General features: G+C 36.9%; 1 protein-coding gene across 7 annotated transcripts in view; it reads left to right on the forward strand.

The window, feature by feature from the left end:
- The window catches only part of CFAP20DC (CFAP20 domain containing), a 268693-nt gene that overhangs the window by 173029 nt on the left and 73610 nt on the right, over positions 1-22054 (forward strand). For 4 of the 7 annotated variants that reach the window (XM_061396525.1, XM_061396524.1, XM_061396523.1 and 1 more), the window contains 2 exons: positions 3075-3449; positions 19777-19980. In XM_061396525.1, the coding sequence (XP_061252509.1) occupies positions 3075-3449; positions 19777-19980 (579 nt within the window). Of the gene's footprint in view, positions 1-1555; positions 1742-3074; positions 3450-4608; positions 5613-19776; positions 19981-22054 lie in introns of those variants that run through there. The other 3 variants (XM_061396526.1, XM_061396529.1, XM_061396527.1) reach the window with 3 other exon arrangements.

Below are 22054 nucleotides of genomic sequence, written 5' to 3' on the forward strand. Positions count from 1 at the left end.
TCCCATAGTGATCCAGAGATTCTGATCCAAAGAGTTGTAATTATACCTTTCCCTATAACCAGCCTGTTTTTGTTAAGGGGAATCTGTTGGCCAATAATTTGTTTTAAATCTACAGTACATGTCCTTATTTTTTATTGTGAAAACATGATGGAAATGAATAAGTAAAGGGTATTTTGGTCACAGAAATCCCACTGTCAATTGTATATAACAATTATAAGAAATTAGACTGGATTTTTTTTAAAGAGTTGGAAAAGATATAACACTGTCTAACAACCAGACTGAATTGTTAAAAATCAATCCTAGTTCCACTAGCACTTTCTTAAAACTAAGGCTCGAAAGATGTTTGTTCTGTGTTCTGTTTACCTTTCTCTAGAAAACTGGCTAAACTTTTATTCTCTTTTTGTCTCTGTGAAACAAAAATTATAAGAGTCACCACTCCATTCTGTAGTAATTCAGAGCATGAGGTATTTTTCAGGTCTCTTGCACTCTTTCCAGTTTTCTGCCTGAAGGCAGAATTCTTCAATCATATAAACATCCTCAGGGTTCCCAGGATATGGTGAAGGACAAGCTTACTCAGTAAATGTACAGCAAAAAGAGTCGCCCAGTGCCTGCAGCTCAGCCATGTGGTACTTCACAAGGGCAGAGATATTCTTACACTTCTTATTTTTCCACTTGGGACATAAAGTAAGTCCCATGGATTGACACCCAATTACCATCTTTTCTTTCCCCTATCTGGCACTCTGAACAATAAATTTCTCCTCCATCATTTATAAGGAAATAAATATATCAGAAGATCAAGTCAACATAGACAAAGAAAACAAGACCCAGGATGAATACCAAGAAGAAATGTTTGTAAAAGAACCTTAGACACTCTGCTGTTCTTTCTTTACTACAGATAACCAAGCTGTTTCTTAGGAGAGGTTCTTAGACCCAAGTATACCTTTCTTAAAAGCACAGTTGTCTGATAATCCCAACTGCTTTCCACAAGAAGGTGAATCATAAATGACAGGATTAGAAATTGCAGACTCCATGTAAAAGCTTCCCAAACGCACCAAGTACAGCATACTCTGGCTTCCACAGAACTCTCAAATCAGTCCTGCCTCCATTGTCACCACCATTGAATTACCACAGCCACCTCAGCATTTCTAATCATTACAATTTAATACTCTCATAATTGCCTCCCTTGCTACTATCTCTACAGACACTTCTGATATCCACAAACAATATCCACACAAACTCAAACTCATCCCCATGCCTTCTGCTTTGTGCCATCATGACATTCCCCCCCCCCCCCCCGCCCCATCAAATTACTCAGTGACCCTTTGTTGCCTTTCAGGCAAAGATCCTGGATGGCAGGGTTTAACTTCTGGCCTGCCATTGTATTCCCACCATCTGCAGCGCCTAGAGCAGCACCTAGCCTATGATGAGGAAGAAAGGAAGAGAGACAGAACAGTGACAGACACACAGACCGATGAATCCTTTCTAATTAAAAGATTCGATAAATTCTTCTCTTGTCCAGTGCCCAACCTAAAGCAATTCTATCTCACCTTTACAGATACTTAACTTCTACCGAAACGGAAATTTCACCTCAGACAGTGATCTGTATCTTGAGGTGTATGATGGCCAAACATTCAGAAGAAGCTGACCAGTTTTATCAGTCATACAAATATTTTGTTTAAAAATGCCAAACTTTGGCAAAAGCAAATATTTGGTTCTATGCAGCTGTAAATGAAAGGATACTGGAAGAGCTTACTAAAACAAAATGTAAGATAGTACAATCTCAGACATCAGATAATGTCTTTAAATTGTACTCTGCTTTTATTATTTTTTCTGTTATAAGTTTACTTATTACACATTTAAATAGATAAGACAAATTAGAAAAATCTTATGACAAATATAAGTGATTATCACATTTACTTTTTATTTATATTTATTGTTTTATAGCAGGAAACTACCAAGTGAAATAGCACATATTTCTCTTTTTTGTTATTTACCTTCATGGCCATTGATGTTTTCATTTGTAGTATCTCCTTTCTCAGATTTTAAAAATTAAAATTGTTAGGGCTAATTTCAGAACTATACGTTAGTAAAATGTTTCCAGCTTTTACTTTAAACTTTCCAAATGATTATATTTAGTGAGGTTCATGTCTTGTGGAAAAGTACTTTCTATAATTGAAATTTTCATTTAAGAAAAATATTTCACAAAACATGCTCTATTATCTATTGTTCTTTAACGGTAAAATTTCCATACAACAATATAAGGCTGAAATACTTTGATATGCCAGCGTGTTAAAAGAGTAGCATTTCCCTACTTAAATAAGGTACATTCTGTAAGTTCTTGTTCTTTTTCTTCTCATGGAATTAGCTTATCAGGAAGTTAAAGCATACAATTCCTAGATATTTTAGGTAACTTCTTATGTATCCTTCTTATGGACTTCCCTGATAGCTCAGTTGGTAAAAAATCCACCTGCAATTCAGGAGACCATGGTGCAATTCCTGGGTCAGGAAGATCCACTGGAGAAGGGATAGGCTACCCACTCCAGTATTCTTGGGCTTCTCTTGTGGCTCAGCTGGTAAAGAATCCACCTGCGATGCAGGAGACCTGGCTTCGATCCCTGGGTTAGGAAGATCCCCTGGAGAAGGGAAAGGCTACCCACTCCAGTATTCTGGCTTGGAGAATTCCATGGACTGTGTAGTCCATGGGATCACAAGTCGGACACAACTCTCTCTCATCTTGTATGGATCCTCTTCTTTTTTATACTTTCTTTGAAATGTATATATTTGAGCTATTGTTTCCTAAATGTACTCTTATTACTTAGTGGTAAAAATACATGCCTTACCAAGACCAGAGGCAAACATAGCAGGGCATCATAGCAAATGATTTATACCTGTTTGCATTGCTGTTTTTAGTTTTTTTATTTATTATTATAGAATAAAATTATGTGTGTGTAAGTATATGTATGTATCCTTTCACTTTATTAAGAGAATACATGAACTTATTAAGAACTTATATTCAGTAACTTATTCACCACAAGTTTCAGCTCAAAGTGATTTCCCTTTGTTCTTCTGTGTAGGATAACCACAGTGTCCAGGGTTCTCCAGGCCCAACAACTAGTCCTCCAGGGTTAACTCAGTTAAGTTTAGAGAGCATGCTGGGGAAGGCTGCAAAGTGTGCAAGTAAAGAATATCTAAAAAATGCGTATGCAGAAGGAAGAACTTCAGAAAACCAGAATTCCTTGGCGAAGCAGATAGATATAAAAGACTTTGAAACGAGTTTTGTGCCTAAACCATCCCTTTCTCCACCTGGAAGACATGAGTCATCTCCGAAAATTCCAGATCTTGTTATTAAACCAAAGGACCTACCAACCCATCAAGTGTCAGCTTCAATAAACAAAACCTTCCTAAAGGAAATTTCAGAGGAGAAGTTGAAACCAATTGCTGAGTTATCTGTAAGTGGTTTCATTCTGGTTTACATATGTGGGCAGTACATCCTGCTGGGTTCTATTCTGTTCTACTTTGCACACATTTTCAGCAGTATCTATTTTTTATCATTTTGGTGATCACTAATGTATTTTCTTTCCTATTTAGATGTGTTTTAGCTCAGTAACAGCAGCTGTTAAAGAGTATCTTGCACATCCCAGTGATAATAGAATGCCTCATGTTTTTAATGAGAAAGATAATTATCATAATAGTTATTTTTTATTTCCCAGTTAGTTCTCATAATTTGAGTTATCACTGCCTGCAAATTATAAATGAAGATCTTATTTTTGAGCCAAAGGCTTGCCAGTAAAATTGACAGATTTTCAATAACAATCTACATTACGAGCCATAAAAACATCATTATTCTGTTCACTTTCTGGTCTCTTTACAGCCGTTCCCCAAATAATAAATGATATGAGTGAAGGTTAACAGTAAAGCAGGGTCATTGAATAAATCCCTAGGCTAGCCTGGTGACTATATTCATGTCCATCAGATTGATTTTTTTTCCTTCGTATGAGTACTTTTCTCCCTTCAGTTGCCCCATAGCTGCACTTAAAAAACTAGAGAACAAATGAGGCTATACAGAAAAAATGACATTTATATTCCTTTTTTAAGCAGTAAAGCTTTTTTTGATTTGCCATGTCCTAAGTATTCTGTATGTGTTACAGTGTAAAACTTTGGTTCAGTTATGTTCTAAGCATGTTATAGTGGATTACTTAGTAAGGTGATAGACATATATATATATATCATTACTGTCAACTAATATTTCTTTATTTCTTTGGATTTTGATAGTGATTGCATTGAATCTGTAGATTACTTATGATAATGTCGACATTTTAATAATGTCAATTCTTCCAGTTTGTGAGCACAGAATATCCTCCCACTTATCTGTGTCTTCTTCAATTTCTTTGAACAATGTCTTATGGTTTGGAGGTCTTTCACCTTCTTGTTTAAATTTATTTCTTTTTTGTTGTGATTGTGAATGGGATTGTTTTCTTAACATTTCTTTCTTCTAGCTCATTGTTATTAGCATGTAGAAATGCAATTGATCTTTTTGTACATTGATTTTTTTACCCTGAAATTATACTGTATTTGTTTTATTATTTCTAATGGGTTCTTTTGGTGAAGTCTCAAGGTCTTCCTGCGTATAAAAGGGCTCCAAAATCACTGTGGATGATGACTGCAGCCATGAAATTAAAACACTCCTGCTCCTTGGAAGAAAAGCTATAACAAACCTAGACAGTGTATTAAAAATCAGAGACATCACTTTGCCAACAAAGGTCCATATAGTCAAAGCTATGGTTTTTCCGGTAGTCATATATAGATGTAGGAGTTAAACCATAAAGAAGGCTTAGTGCCAAAGAATTGATGCTTTCGAACTGTGGTGCTGGAGAATACTCTTGAGAGTCTCTTGGACATCAAGGAAATCAAACCAATATCCTACAAGAAATCAACTCTGAATATTCACTGGAAGGACTGATACTGAAGCTAAAACTCCAATAATTTGGCCACCTGATGCAAAGAGCTGATTCAATGGAAATGACTGTGGTGCTGGGAAAGATCGAAGGCAAAAGGAGACCGGGGGAGGCAGAGGATGAGATGGTTAGATAGCATCATCGACTTAATGGACATGAATTTGAGCAAAGTCCAGGAGATACTGAAGGGCAGGAAAGCCTGATCTACTGTAGTCCATGGGGTCAGAAAGAGTCAGACATAGCAACTGAGCAACAGCAACAAATATATAAAAGCATGTCATCTGCAGATAGTGACAGTTTTGCTCCTTTATTTCCAATTAGAATGCCTTGTATTTCATTTTGTTGCTTAATTACTCTGGCTAGGCCTTCCAGTACTACATTGAATGAGAGTAGTGAGAGTGGTCATCCTTGAGCATCTTGTGTTTTTCCTGAATTTAGAGGGGTAGCTTTCAGTTTTTCACCGTCGAGTGTGATGTTAGCTGAGTTTGTCATATATGACTTAAATTATGTCAAAGTATGTTTTTTTATGTATACCTACTTTATTGAATAAAGTTTTTTATCAGAAATGGTTGCTGAGCTTGGGAGCCTCCGGCCCAAATGAACTTTAAATACCTGTCCACTCAGTAAAGTATTCTGGCTGAAAGATAGCGCTCTCTGATGATATCAGGGAATAATGAAAGGAGGAAAGGGACCAAAGTTTGGAGAGAGAGCAGGAGACTTTCCCTCACCCATTATCTTAAGAAGCTTTTAGGATAAGACAGTTCTCAGAAACCACTTGGGAAACCCTTCTTAGAGCTGCTCAGTGCAGATTGCAAACACAAGCCTGACAGGTATGTGTTCCACACGAGAGCCCTCTGAGACATTCCTCTTCCATTTGACAGAGCAATCACTTCACTGGAAATAGAGAAGGAGCTTTATCTTTTTTGAGGGGATAAAGACACAAAGGAACTACTTCCCTTTTGTGCACAGAGGTTTGACCTCAGTGTCAAAATTCAAGCTAATAAAATTCACTCTCTATCAGCCCACATGATCGTTACAATCTGTGACTCATGTTTGGGAGTGTGATAATCTCAGGTTAACAGGACATAAAATTATTGAAGGCATAGGCATTCTATCCAATTCCGAAGTGAATTTACAATGGGAATGAAGGGTTCTTCCAGAGAACCCTTGTTTTTTAAAAAAGAACTTCATGGTCCTAGTAAGAGGATTCTAATAATTGACATTCTCCCCGCTTGATGTGTGCTGCTAAAAATCTATGAAAACTAATTTCCTCAAGAATGCCGTGTGTTTACTAACTCTACAAAGGGATTTTTCTTCAGATCCTGGAAAACCACAGAGTGATTTAGAAAAATAAATAAATAACTGCCTTACTGAGATTTAATTCACACAATATAGACGTCAACGTTTTTCTTACAATGCTTACAGAATTGTATAACCATCAGTACTGTCTAATTTTAGATCATTTCATCACCCCAAAAGAAACTCTATACCCATTAACAGTCACTCCTCATACCTCCTTTCCCCCAAATTTCTGGCAACCACTAATCTATTTTTTGTCACTATGGATTTGCCTATTCTGGACATTTCACTTAAATATAATCATATAATATACAACGTTTTACGTCTGACTTCCTTAATTTAGCATACTATTTTCAAGGTCCCATCTATGTTGTAACACATCACCCCTTTATATGCAGGAATGATAAATCACTATATGGATATACCCTGTTTATTTGTCCATCTGCTGATGGACAGTTGGTTGTTTCCACTTTTTGGCTGTTATGAATTGATGCCAATATGAACATTCATGTCAAAGTTTTTGTGTGGACATATGTTTTCAGTCCTCTTGGGTATATACCTAAGATTAGAATTGGTAGGTCATATGGAACTTTACATTGTGACTAACTGCCAAACTGTTTTCCAAAGTGTCTCTACCATTTTACAATTCCATGAGCAATAGGGCAATTTCTTCACATCATAATCAACACTTCTTATTGTCTGTCTTTTTTATTTAAGCCATACTAATGTGTGTGAAGTGGTGTCTCAATTGTAGCTTTGGTTTGCATTTCTCTAATGACTAAACATATTGAGCATCTTTTCATGTGCTTATTAGCCATTTGTGTTTCTCCTTTAGAGAAATACCTATTCAAATCCTTTACCTATTTTTTAATTGGATTTTTTGTCTTTATATTATACAGTTGTAAGAGTTTGGATACAAGTTCTTTGTCAGATATATGCTGAGACAACCCCAGTCTGTAGGTTGTCTTTTCATTTCTTGATGGTGTCTTTTGAAGGTCAAAAGATTTTAATTTTTATAAAGTCTAGTTTATCTGTTTTTTCCTTCTGTTGCTTGTGCTTTGGGAATTACATCTAAGAAATCGTTGCCTCATCCAAAGTCGCAAAAATGTACTCCTGTTTCCGCTTCACTCTCTGATCCATTTTGAGTTAATTTTTGTATATAGTGGGAAATAGATACTCACCTACAGTTTGTTTGGTTTTTTTTTTTTTTTTTTGCATGTTTGTATTCAGTTAGTTGTGCCAGCTCCATTGGTTGAAGGACTATCCTTTCCCTATTGAATTGTCTCACACCCTTTCTAAAAATCAGTTGACCATACATGTAACAGTTTATTTCTGACCTCTCAGCTCTATTTATTGTATGTCTATCATTATGCAGTGCTACACTGTCTTAATTCCTGTAGTTTTGTAGTATAGTTTTGAAATCAGTAAGAACTTCATTCTTTCTTATCTTGATTGTTTTTGCCATGCTGGGTTCCTTGCATTTTAATATGAGTTTGCTGATCAGCTTCTCAGTTTCTACAAAAAAGGCAGCTGGGGTTTTGGTAGGAACTGCCTTTAATCTTTAGGTCAATTTGAGGAATATTTCAATTTTACAGTCTTTCAATCTTCAGTATTTTAGTCCATTGGCTGTTTTTCCATTTCTTTGTGTGTTTAATTTCTGTCAGCAATGTTTTATAGTTTTCAGTGTACAAGTCTTGCACTTCTCTTGTTAAGTTTATCCCTTTCTTATTCTTTTTGATGCAATTGTGAATGTAATTTTTTCTTAATTTCATTTTTTTACTTGTTCATTGCTAGTGTATAGAAATACAATTGATCTTGCAACCTTGCTGAACATTTATTAGTTCTAATAGTGTTTTTGTGAATTCCTTAGGATTTTCTATGTATGAGATCATGTCACCGCAAATAGAGATAGTTCTATTTCCACTCCAATCTAGAGGGTTTTTTAATTATTTAAACATAGTTTGTTTACAAGATGCCTATCTCTGCTGTACAGGAAAGTGACTCAGTTATATATATATATACATTCTCTTTTTCATTATGGTTTATCACAGGATATTGAGTATAGTTCCATGTGCTATACATTAATGGATATTTTTTATTTCTTCTTAATTGCATCCACAAATGGATTTAATTTGGGTGAAAACATTTTTTTCTTTCAATATATATAAGATTTAGTACTTAATAGAGTGGCCCCAATATTGAATTCTAACACAGACATGGTGTATTCAAACAGGCCTAGAAAGATTCTGTTGGTATGATTCATAAGAAATGTGCTTGATGCAAGAACATTTTGAGAATTATTGTGGAACTAGAAATCCATTTAATATTAATGTGAATGCAGGTGTGAAATTAACCTTTGCTGGCTAGCATTGTAGTCCATATATGTACAGTACTAACATCTGTGGGGGTTTCTACCACTTAAGTTCGGTTTCTAAAATACAGAGCCTCTGGGGAATGGGATATACTTATTCCAGTTCTACTTCTAAATAAGTAAGAGCATCTGTTCTGCTGACAGCCTATCAGATCAAATGTTCTTCTAACTGCTATAATACACTGACCAAGAAAGGTGAGGCCTCTCTCCTCAGGAGGCTTATATCTGTTGAAAGATACAGACAACAAGTAAACAAGTATATAAAATGATTCTAAACTATGATAAAGACTTGGGAAGGAAAAAACAGGGTGACAGAGTGGTAGTTTGGGCAGAATTGTGAGTACTTTACCTAGTATCTGCCTGAATGGGTGACATTTTAACTAAGATTGTTTAAGATGAATGCAACCATGCAAAGAACCAGGGGCTAATGTTTTAGGCATCAGGATTAGTAGGTTCAAAGCTCCTGAAATGAGCATCATTGAGGAATAAAAGAGGCTCCTGGAGCTGGGACATATGGGCAGGCAGAAATTAGAAGAAGATGAGAGCAGAGAGGTAAACAAGCCCAGATCATATAAAGTCAGGAAGCACATGGTGAGGAGAGTGGCCCTCATTCCAAACGCAGTGAGTGGTAAGTCTTTGAAGGTTTTTAAGCAAGGCAGTGACATTTATATTCAGTCTCCTTTGGCTTCCTCCAGAGTAGATGTAAGTAGGGCAGACATAGAAGCAGCGAGGGCAGTTGAGGCAGTACTCTTGGAGTTCAGAGTGGAGATAAAGAGAAGTAGCAGATTACTGGAATAACTGGGTGTAGCACTGATAGGATGTAAGAAAAAGGAAGCAGAATCTAGGATTCTTAAGAATCTAGGAAACTTAAGTTTGGGACTTGAACAGTCAGATGATAGTTGTGCCAGTCTGGGCTGTAGCAGATTGGATGTATCTGAGTCATCAACTTAGTCATCAGGGTACCACAATCAGGAACTGTAAATGGACATCTCTAAAATCTGTGCTCTCTGAAAGTGCTGACGTGAAATAACTTTATGGCAACAGTAAAAGGCTCTTACAGAAGGAGGTGCAGGGAAATTGTCTTCCTATCCCCCTGATACGGAAGAGTACTAGTAATTCTAAAGGAACACTTACTGAAACTAATTTGCTAACTGCTTGGTAAACTTCTTTCTGGCAATGTGTTATTCATATTTTAATAGAGTTCTCTATTATTAAGTTCAAATATTTTTAATTAAGAAAGAAATACAGCCCTCTGGGTAATATTGCAGTCATATATATAGCTGGTAATTAAACTTTTCCACATGTATAACTGCATTCAAATAATTTTGAATGAATCATTTTAAACCTGCAGATGTCATTGTGTGCATCTTAAAACAAGTAAACAAGACATGTATAGCAATCTTTGTGGTTCCAGAAAATGTTAGAGCTTACTGAAGAATTATTTCAGAAGAAAGACAAAATATGCTACCAATCACAAATTCAGGTTTTTTTTTTTTAAATGCTTGACTTTTATAGAGAAAACATTGTAAAATGAATCATATATAATGAGCTTAATTTTCACATTTCCATTTTTGAAAATCAGAACTGAATTATGGAAAGGCCCTTTTTTAAAAAGATATTTTAGGCTGTGATATAATGTGAGCAAATTTTTCTTTTAATTTTCAAGTCATTTTTTGGATAATGAAAAAGGATTAATTGCCTCCCTGATAACTTGAGTCCCAGTATTGGAGCAGTGAATATCTATCTATATCTAAAAATATCATATATTTTTAAAGTTATAACAGTTTGCTATTCAGTGCAATTTATGCTCAAAAAACTTAGAAGAAAATAAATTTGTAAGTTATTTTAAAGTTCTAAAGGCATTATTCCATTACATAAATATTTGCATTTTCTAAGGTACCCTTTGCTCAAACTGAAACCATCTGTCTGTCTTTGAATTTGTCATTCAAGTATGCCATTTGCAGTTGTCTTTCCAACAATACCACATTGTTTGAAGAATTCATAAATGTCTTTCTGACCCCTGACTTGCTTCATCAACAGCAGTATTCCAGTGTTCCAAAACACCTGTCTTGGGGGCAGGTAACTCTGTATATCATACATCATCCTGGTCCAGTTGTGCAGACTCTCTTAGGGGTAACTCTCCCTCCTGCAGCAGTTTCCACCGTAGGTACCCACTGACCTCATGCTGCCTTGAGCCTTCCCCCTTGCAGCCTTTAAGACCTTCCCCAATCAGGGCTCTATGTCATATCTACCCACATTTTCATTCTTCAAAACAGATAAATCAGGAGCAGGGGACACCATGGTTCAGAGCCCCACCTCAAATCAGCCAGACTTGATTTGAGTCCTAGCTTTGCTTTTTTTAGTTGTGTGACCTTGGACACATTTCTTAACCTCTTTGTACCTTGGTTATATCATGTGTAAATTTGGAAAAAATAACAATACTTATTCCACAGGGTTTTTGTAAGTATTAAGTGAGATAGTACATGTAGAACACTTAGCCCATAATCCAACAGGGTATTTTCTTATATCTATTTCTGAGTAGTTAGAACCTGTCAAATTCAAATCAAATTCTCAAAACTAATTATTGAGACTGTTCAGTAAATGATGACTATATATGCTTTTTGTCCTTTGCTTATAGTTGAATCAAGTGTTAACATATGAGTAAATTAATTCTGCTAGGTAATGTGTTGATATTTTTTCAAGGATACACTGAAGAGAGAAAACTGTTTAGAAGCGGGCTGTGGTATCTCTCCAGTCCTCCCCCAGAGACCACCCTCAGTGTGCCTGCCATGTTCCCAGAGCTGAATTGGAGATGCGTAGCTTCATGATTGATAGAGCAAACTGAACTTGGGCAGGACTAGTAGCATTTCATAAACCGTAGTGTTATCCATGGGAAGAAAGTTTCATTTATTAAATTGGACATTCCTGCCAATTTATAGTCTTTGGGAAAAGAGTCTGATGTTTGATGTTTTGTTGAAGCTGCACTCTTTCCTTGTCTCCGAAAAAAAAAAGGTCATTATCTCAGTCTTATCTGTCAATGTATTGCTGGGGATATTGCTGAAGCTACAGAATTTGGTGATTAAATAACATTTGTGTCACCAGTAGAAGTATTTGAATTAGACATAGAAATTTCCCAGGTGGAACGCGTTTCTAGCCCTCTGCCTTCTTTTTGAATATTTTTCAGTCTGACTGATATATAGTGTGGTTTGTTTATTTCACTTTCTTTGTATCTAGTGTCTAATTTAGTTGTTCACCAGGGCAAAATGGTCTCGAGTAGATGTGTGTTAAAATAATTTAAAACGGAATTACAGTTAAGATCCAGGTGATGATATCGAATTGCAGAAGTTATTAGGATATGTTTATGTCTCCATTTCTGAGTAGTTGTGCAAACAACATGCCATTTACTTTGATAAAGAGGAGCAGTTTCAAATTCTCAAAAGTTTCAGAAGTTATAGCTAGAAAGTCTTGGCAAAAATTGAGACTATCAGAAGTATGAATCAATGAGAAGACATTAGTGGTTTAACCAGCACACTTTGGCATTTCATCATCAGTTCTCCAATATTCTAATGCTAAGGGTTAGATGGCATCCTGCTAGTTACGTGTTTATGGAAGAAATCCATCTTCTTTGATGTCTTGGTTTTCCTAATTCTAAAGAGGAGCAAATTAAATAAATTTGTCATTTTCCTACTATATGCAACAGATACTAGGCTGTTTTCTAAGCACATTGAGATCGAGGTCTTTGATCTCAGTCAGACTTGATTTGAGTCCTAGCTTTGCTTCTTTTTAGTTATGTGACCCAGACACATTTCTCAACCTCTTTGAACCTTGGTTATGTCATGTGTAAACTTGGAAAAAATAGCAATATTTATTCCTCATGGGTGTTCTAAGTATTAAATGAGTACATGTAGAACATTTAGCCCATAATCCAGCAGGGTGGCTTTAAAGATCAGGAGTACTTGCTGTGTGCCAGGCTCTCTACGGGTGTCCCACACTATCTCCAGTCTCCATCTCCCCCCTTGAGAGGACTTACTTCTTTGACAGACAAGGAAGGAGAGAGATTTGGCTTGTTCACATATAATAAGTGACAAGGCAGAGTATCAAACCCAGGAATTCTGGCCAGAAAAGCCTGTAACTCCCACCACACTGGACCATCACCCCTAGTTAAAGACCACTGAAAAAATTCTGTGATCAGGTGGCAACTTAACTTCTATTGCCACTTAAAGCTTTATAGTATTTTAATGTGCAGATACTGCAGATGTTGGTTTATCTGTCGTTACTGTTTTACAACCAGTTGTATATTCTAAACAGTTCAAACTTATCTAAAGGTGTCATCTTCCCATTCCAGAAGCATCCGTTGTCTTACCTCTGCTATTTTCATCTCTATAAGAAATTTTATTGTTTTCCTTTTGATTCTTTAAATAATTTTTAAACTACCATTTATTGAATGGCTTTATGCTTGTTCAGTGTACAAAACTACAATCACCTTGTAGATGGCATATCCTTTGGCATAATATAAAACCTCTTCAATTTGCTGTTAGTAGATTCCTTCTAGTCTATTATTGTTAAAACTTAGAAGTTAAATGCTGGAAAATTAAAAATTGTTTATCAGTTGTTTAACGTTAATAAGAGCACAGCTGTGTTTGTCAACCAAGGCAGAAATGTATGGAAGTATATTTCTTTTTAGGTCATGGATTAAAAGACTGTTCTATACAAATTTAGCACATGAATATAAAGATTTTTTTTTCTTTAAATCCTTTCATGCCAAACAAAAGAGAGAGGAGAGCCACATATACAAGATAGATGTTATCTCTTTGCAAGGAATTTTAGCACTATTGGATTTAATTACCCAAGAATTCTTTACCTAAGACATTTTGGGAGATTAGTATTCCTGAATAATGAAGTATGGATTGAGTGTCTCCAGGTCACATGCCAAAATTTTTGTGACAGACGTTTCAGAGGCATCATTGGGTTTGGTTATGCCTGTGTCCATGCGAATGCTGTCAGCGTAAAACATGTTCTAGGTTCAGATCAGTTGGTTCTTTTGGATAGTCTGACTCTTGATTTACACTGTGCAAGTTGACACTGCATCTCTTACATTCAGCAAAGTTTTTCAAGTTGTACTGTGGCTTGGTCTTTAAGTTTTGATTTATATCTTTGCATGGTGAAGACACATGGTGAAAGCTACCATATATTGCGAATGAGTTGTGTGTTCAAGTATGTGCCACTCACAGCTCACGTTTGTGGCTTCTGTCTTCTCTTCATTCCTGTTGTTAGTCGGCCAGTGCCCCCAATGAATCAGAGCAAACTCTTATGTGGGATAAGTAGCTTAGGAATTTGAAACAAGTCTTCCAAGGAGTGCTCATTGGAGAAGAGATGTCCTAGAACACTAATTTACCGTCAGCTATTAGTATTAAAAATGTCAGTGTAGAGATTAAACACTGTCTGCAAATAGCAGTCAGGAGGAGATTAATCTTCAAATGCCAATTAAAATCTAAAATTAGTTTTGGAAAATGGACTTCTGCTTTTCTTGTTGTCATGTTGAAGTTCAAAAAAACTTCCAAAACTTTCTAATTATATCTTTTTAAACTCTTAACAATAGATACAAATTTGAAACTACCATGATACTGACTCCCAAAAGGAAAATTGCCTTTTTTCCTCCTACTGATACAGTTCATAGTAAGGTGCCAGTGAGTAATAACTAATCACTTCCTAGGAAATCTCTTTTTGATTCTCAGACTTTTGTGCTCTTGTTCACAAAGAAATATGCATATCATGAACACATACTTTGAAGATTTTCACAAACTGAAGGAATTGATCATCATCTGAATCAAGAAAGAAAACAGTGTCAGCTGCCCAGCAGCCCCACTGTCCTCCCTTCCTGTTACTATCCTGTGCTTTCGTGCCCTCAGGACTACCCCCTACCCGCCAAGATTGGTTTTACCAGTGAATGCTCCCTTACGTCTGGGTTCTCTGGCTCAGCATTTCTTTTATAAGAGTCAGTATATCACTCATTTCAATGCTATATAGTACCCTCCTGTGTGGCTCTCATACCATTTATTTACCCATTCTACTGTTGGTGGGCATTTGAGTAGTTTCTATTTGGAAGCTATTAAAATTATGTCTTGTGATAGAATCCTAGATTTTTTAATAAGACTTGGGCAGGGAAGTAGAAGCCATCTGGTCTTATAAGATTTAAGTTAAATTCTAGGTATTTCCATCTTTGTTACTTTGGAACAGTATTATAGATTTCATTTCTAAAACAGTATATATTTAAGTAAATAGTGCTTTCTATGAATATGAGCTCCATATGTCTAGCTTGCCCCATATTTTCTTGCCTGATGCTTACAGTAGGCTTCCCTATCACGCTTCCAATCAGTCCTTCAATGCCAAGCTTAAAGACCATCTCCTCCATGATGCCTGATCCTACAGGAAATGACCTCTCTCTTTTCTGAAATACCAGACTATTTGGTATATCTACCTTTTCTCATGTTACCTTTCATATCCTAAGAGCCACCATCCCTTTTGTAGTAGTAGTGCCTTTCGAGTCTTGGTTTAACTAAAAGAATACAAAGAAGATTGCTTGTTAGAGCTTTTACTAAGAGTTTTTACAACATGATGTCCCCTGTGTCCTAGGTATCAGGCACTGTCACAATGCAAAATGTTACAGGCTCCAGAGTGAGAATAATGACCCAATTTTCTCTCAGTTCTATTACTCTCCCATCCATGTAAAATAGGAGGTTGGTCATCTCATTTTATTAACCCATGGCCATGTCTGATTCTGCCTCTACGCCACCATTGTAAACTCAGCCTTGTGTCCCCCTCAGTTCAGTAGAGTTGGTTCTTAGCACAGATTCTATAGGCAGAAGTTTGCTCAATTAAGCTATTCCACATTAAAATCTTGAGAAGACAGATTAAGCGGAGGGCTTCAAGTTGAAAGATTATTTTTGTTTGTTGTGTCTTATCATTTTGCTGAAGTTACCGGTTTTCCTTTTAATCACTATCAAAACTCTGTGTGATTATTAATACCATACATCAGTATATGTTTCCTTATTGTATACTCATTTCTTTAGAACTCTTTATCCCTCCTAGATTGTAAAACCTGTGAAAGCAAGGGCCACATCTTAACCTTTGTAGCTTCACAGACTTACGTTCCCAAAACTGTCTGAAAAAAGATCAATGAAAATGAATGGATTGAATGGCTTTATAAGGGAAGGACTTGCCTGGGAATCTAAGCACAGCTGAATTATATAGCCCCAAGCCCATTACCTGCTCCTAAAATAAATCTGATTGATATTGTCTCTCCTCTGTCCTACAAGGATATTTTGAGACAAAATTGGGTTATACGTAACAGTTTGAGCCTTTCAGAGATGGAATTACATAAGGCACTTTGCCTCTTAGGAGTTGCATAATTTAGTTAGATGACATCTTGTGCTGGGTCTACTTTAATGTGAAGACTTTATTGCAAGCCTTTATATTTATATAAATTATTTAGCCTTTTCTGGGGTTTTGGAATGGTTCAAGAGATTTCACATCAAGAATACATCAAGGGACTAAGTTAATTATCTCTCCGCCACCAGTTGCTCTATTCATGACCCTGGTGTCTCTGCTCACTTTTGGTTTTGTGAGGCTTTTTTCTAATTTTGCTGGGCAGTTGCATCTTAGTCACATCTCTGTTGTAGTATTGATGATGATACATTATAATAGCCTGATTTTTTTTAATTGAAGCATAATTGCTCTGTAATTTTGTACAAAATTTTGTAAATTTGTACAAAATATATATAATTGACATAAATATATGTCAATCCTACTCTCTCAATTTGTGTCACCCTCCCCTTCCCCACTGTGTCTACATGTCTGTTATCTATGTCTGCATCTCTTTTCCTGTCCTGAAAATGGATTCATCTGTACCATTTTTCTAGATCCCATATATATGTGTTGACACCCAGTTTATAATACCTGTTATCTCTCCGTTTCTAGACTGTGAGCTCCATGAGAACAGAGATGTGTCTCATTTTCTTTATGCTCCTAGGTCCTAGCATAGTACAGAATAGGTGAAAGGGGCCAGAGGAAATGAGAGGAAAGAATAATAACAACAGGGCATAAATCATCAATTTGGAGACACTTAGTAGAGCTGTTTGTCAGGTAATGTGCTAAGCATTTGGTACTCAGTATTTTAGTACACTGAGAATCCCACGAGTTACATACTATGCTCCCATTTTACAGATGAAGAAACAAAGGCATGGAAAGATAAAGTGATTTTCCCAATCACATACAGCTGGTAAAAGGTGAAACCAGGGCCCAGACTCAGATCTGTGTGGCTTAACCACTGGCCCGTTAGCTCTTGTTTTTCTGTCTTAGCACCCAAGGTTGTACCTCAGGCTTGTAGATTAAATAAATAAAATGGCTGAATTAATCATACTAAGTACATATAAAAGTTTTATTCTTAATAAAAATTGTGAAAGTTTCCTTTTTCATTTTAAAAGCATGTATCATCAGTGCATACCTGTGTGACATGTTGGGCTTCCCTGGTGGCTCAGTGGTAAAGAATCTGCCTGCAATGCGGAAGACCCAGGTTCGATCCCTGGGTCAGGAAAATCCCCTGGAGGAGGAAATGGCAACCCACTCTAGTATTCTTGCCTGGGAAATCCCATGGACAGAGGGGTCACAAGAGTTGGACACGACTGAGCAACTACACCACCACCACGCGACATGCCAGAATGTTCAGTTCTACTTCTTGACAGAGAAACTGAAGGGCAGAAAGTCATGTGTTTACTGTTGACCCCAAAGTCAAATGGCTAGTCTTTGTTTCACATCTGATTACTGAACTACTTTTTTTTTCAGTTGAGTTATAATTAATTCATATACCATAAAGTTCAGAAGTTTTTAGTATATTCAGGACATTCTGTAACCATCACTACAACACAGCCTGCTTTCAGAACATTTGAATCACCCCAGAAAGAAACCCCTTACCTGTTAGAGATCACTGCCCATTCCGTCTCTCCTCAATCCCTGGACAACCACCTGTCTCCCTTCTATCTCTGTATACTTGCCTTTTCTGTATATTTCATATACATGAAATCATATAATCCATGACCTTTTGTCTCAGGCTTCTTTCACTTAGCATAATATTTTCAACATTCACCCATCTTGTAGCATGTATCTTTATGGCTAATAATACTCCATTGTATGGATAAACAAAAATCCATTCATCAGCTGATGGACATTTGGTGGTTTCCACTTTTGGGCTATTATGAATAATACTGCTAATGAACATTCATATGGAAGTTTCTGTACGCATGTATATTTTTAGTTCTCTTGGATATATCCCAGCAAGTGAATTGCTGGCCCCATGGCCCATGTTTAATGTTTTGAGGAACCACCAAACATTTCCAAAGTGGCTGCACCATTTTATAATCACAACCAGTGATGTGTGAGGATTCCAGTTTCTCCGCATCCTTGCCAGCACTTGTTACTGTCTGTCTTTTGTATTATAACAATCCCTGTGGATGTGAATGGTCCCTCATTGTTGTATTGATTTGCTTTCTCTAATGACAGTGATGTTGGGCATCTTTTTGTTTATTACCCCCCTATTTATTTTGAATTTAAATTGTTTTTATTTTTCCCTTTTTAAAGTGCCTTTTTTGGGAATATAAACTTTGTTTTTCTTCTTGTAATATCTGTTTTATTCAAAGAAGTCTCTAAGCATATTAAATGCTCATGGACTCATTACTCATGACATCCATTAAGGGTGTCAAGCAGCTGAAGCCATGAACTATAAGAATTTAAGTGAGTTTCCATTGAAGTGAGTTTCAACTTCACAGAAAATCTCTACATCACATTATTAGATCACAGGCTTTCATAACCCCAAAGTTATGATGATGATAATGCTTTATTAAAAAGCTTTTAGTGTCATAGAAACACTAAGAATTTTTTTCAATTGTTATTTTCTTAACCTTTTACATCCTGATGAGGCAGAAGAAAAGACAGTAGCTATCTCAAAGAGTCATCCAAGAAAACAAATTTAGAAATGTGAATATCTTAAAATGTCTTATATATCATGGAAAAACTTTTTGAGCATTATCACTGATTCCAGATGTACAAAAATATTTCAAGTTTGTTTTCAAGTTGTATGCCAGTCCTGGATGTAAATCACACTGCTCATTCATATGTGATGCTAACATTTCAGCAATGTTGAAGTTAATGTTAGCTACCAAATTTGGTTTAAGCCAGAGAAAAGGGAAGAGGTTTGAAAATTCCATATGCCAGTTTCTTCCCTATACATTGAAATAATATTTATACTAGCTCTGAAGATTTATAGTAGTAGACTTGACAGATTACATATGTATAGTAAAGTCCATATGAATTTAAGTGTTTATGGTAGCTCTGAGGTCTTTCTGGCTTTCAGACCTTACATGTTCCCATCTTCAGTTCATATTTTATTTGGTGGCTTTTAACATTAGTTATCTTCATTCTTACTGTTAGTTGAATTTATTTGGTCCTAGTGTTCACACTGATGAAATTTGTCAATTCTCTTATAAACCAGACATTTTTATGGAAGGTGATTTTTTCTTTTACAAAAAGCTGTTTTGAATTTTTGTTTATTTAGTCAGTCCTCAAATACTGGCTGGGCTCCAGGTGTGAGAAATACAATGGAAGTAAGACAGTCGTGGAGCTTGCCTTTGTAGCACTCACACACTACCTGTGGACTCCAAAACCAGTTAGGTACCTGCGGCTGTGATGGTGCTAAAAATGTACACTGTAAGATTCTCTGAGAGCACATAATGTGGAGGAACTGACCCAGTTTTGAACTGTCAGGAAAAGCTTTTCTGAAGAAAAACACATAATCTGGGCCCTAAAGGACAGCTGGGCATTCGCACACAAGAAATGGCGTGTGCACAGGCACTAAGGCAAGAGTGGGTGTGACGCTTTTGAGGACCTGAATAGAGGACAGCGTGGCCGGCACGTCAGGAGAAGGAGACATGATGAGGCAGCCGGCAGGGGCGGCATATAAAGGCCTGTTAAAGATCTGGGCCTCTGTCAGTGGGGAGCCACTGTAGGGCTTAAGGCTGTAGAGTAGCATTCACAGAAGCCCATAAAATTAAGAAAGGCCAAGTGACTCATTGCTCTTTCAATTTCTTCTCTCTTGGTCAGGAGTATGACTGGAGAAACTATCAGCCCAGTGAGATTAGTGAATCTGAGTTGCAAATGCTCGCCAGCCTACGGCGGCAACAGAATGAGGAACTGGAGGATACTGGGGCTCCCTATGGCCTGAGCGCATCCCAGGTTGACAACTGTAACGTCAGCATAAGCACCAGCAGCGACGACACAACCACGTGGAACTCCTGCCTGCCACCGGTGAGTCCAGGGGTTTGCAACTCTGTTTACTGCCTTAATCAGGGATCCAGCCTCTCCGTAACAAAGCCCAGCCTTGCCTGGGAAAAGTAGGGCTGAATGAGAATACTTCCCATGAAAACTGTTCTGAAATAGTGTTGTAATACTGGAGGCATTGTCTTGTTTTAAATTATTTTATTTATCTTCAGATAATGGGCTTCCCTGGTGACTCAAACGATAAAGAATCTTGCCTGCAGTGCGGGAGATCTAGGTTCAATTCCTGGGTCGGGAAGATCACCTGGAGAAGGCCCTGGCAACCCACTCCATATTCTTGCCTGGAGAACCCAATGGACAGAGTAGCCTGGCAGGCTTCAGTGCATGGGGTTGCAAAGTGTCACTACTAAAGTGACTTAGTTTGCACCTTCAGATAATGTATGTTAATTGTGTGGTGAGATATAAAACCCTACATGAAAATGAAAGAAAAAGAATAATTTTACTATAGACTCTAGGTATTTCATTGCATTCTCAGCTCCCTAGCACAAGCCCTGGCACATAGAACAGGCTCAATATGTGTTTTAAAAGTATCCGTTAAATGAATGAACAAAAAGGAAGAGACTATAGCTAAACCAAGTATGGCTTGGATACAGTGGCAGAAAAAATGTTTTTGGAAGTCACCGGGTTTTTGCTGACTCCTCCCTGTGTCTCTGGCCATGAGAGGCATTGCAAGTGCTTCAGCAGCTTATACTATCCTGTATGTTTATACGGTTAAAGCACTCTTAAATGCAGCCCTTCATTTTTTCTATAGACTAGCAGGCGACCTGAAGCAGGCCACAGTCTGCCTGTTTTTCAGTTGAAGTAACTAAATTCTGGACTCAAGCTTCCACACCTGCTCAGTGGTAGAGCCCAGAACAAAGCCCAGTGATTTTACTGCGTCTATTCTTCAGTACAATCCTCACGGATCTTATGGTTTAATTGAAAAGACAAGGCAGAAACATTCACAGAACAGTCAGTCGCAATGTAAGAAATGTCATGGGGCAGAAGAATAAAATCATGATTATAATAATGGCAATTAGAGCTGCCATTTCTTTAAGACCTAAAAGCATTTAAGATCTCCATAGACCGAACAAACATTTACTTATAATGCTACATTCAACATCAGATCAAACATATTAAAATGTACTTTCAAATCCAGTAGTAAATATAGTTTTTTACCAGACAATTTTTGAAAGGAAATATAAAACTGTGCACCTTTGGTTCATGCTTATATAAAATTACATAAAGGTTAGTTTAAGTGTAGTTAACAGTGGATAAGCTATGTTTTAAGTATTGAGTTAAATATCAATTTTTCAGTTTTCATTTTCTATTTTAAAGTAATTTTTTTTTTCCGGATCTCCACCTTCTTTGTAGCTCTTAGAAATCTCAGAGGCCCTGACACTAGGCCTTGTGTTTCTCACTACTCCTTGCTGCTATCCTATGTGGTAAGCACTATTGAGTTCCCATTTTCAGATGAGAAAACAGACTCTTGAGTAGAGTGACACAGAACTAGTTTGGCATGACTCTCAATTCTAAGCTTCTAGCCTCCATGATAAGGACTTCTTGATATGTGACTTAATTGTCAACTGAGTGCTATGAATATCTAGCAGAAGTTGAGATTTCTACTCTGGAGAGAACTTCCAAATCACAGATGAGAAATACAAATTGGTTCTAAGGATTAGGGGTGGTGGGGGCAATTATATTAGTTTTTCTTTAGTGTTCTTTTTACCACCTTGACCACCGTCCAAGTTGGTCTTGCCTTATTTAGCTGTGCTTTCATTAAACTGGATGATCAAGCATACATAACACACCAAGCAACCGTGGTCCCAGAGAGTACCTACCCACCCAGAAAAACATACCCCTGTGTACTGGTTACTCAGAGTATCCTGATAGCCAGAGCTAAGAACAGAAGAGTAAGTTGCAGATTTTTGCCAATGCAATTTACAGTGGAATTGAAATACTGCCTTTCTTATAAAATATTTCTTAGCAGCCATTTAAACCATAGTAACAAAGAGAATAGTGGCCTCCTGAACAAACCCATTCTGTCATGAAGTAGCTCAGAGAC

This window comes from Bos javanicus, chromosome 22 (genome assembly GCF_032452875.1).
Source record: "Bos javanicus breed banteng chromosome 22, ARS-OSU_banteng_1.0, whole genome shotgun sequence".
NCBI classification, from domain to species: domain Eukaryota; kingdom Metazoa; phylum Chordata; class Mammalia; order Artiodactyla; family Bovidae; genus Bos; species Bos javanicus.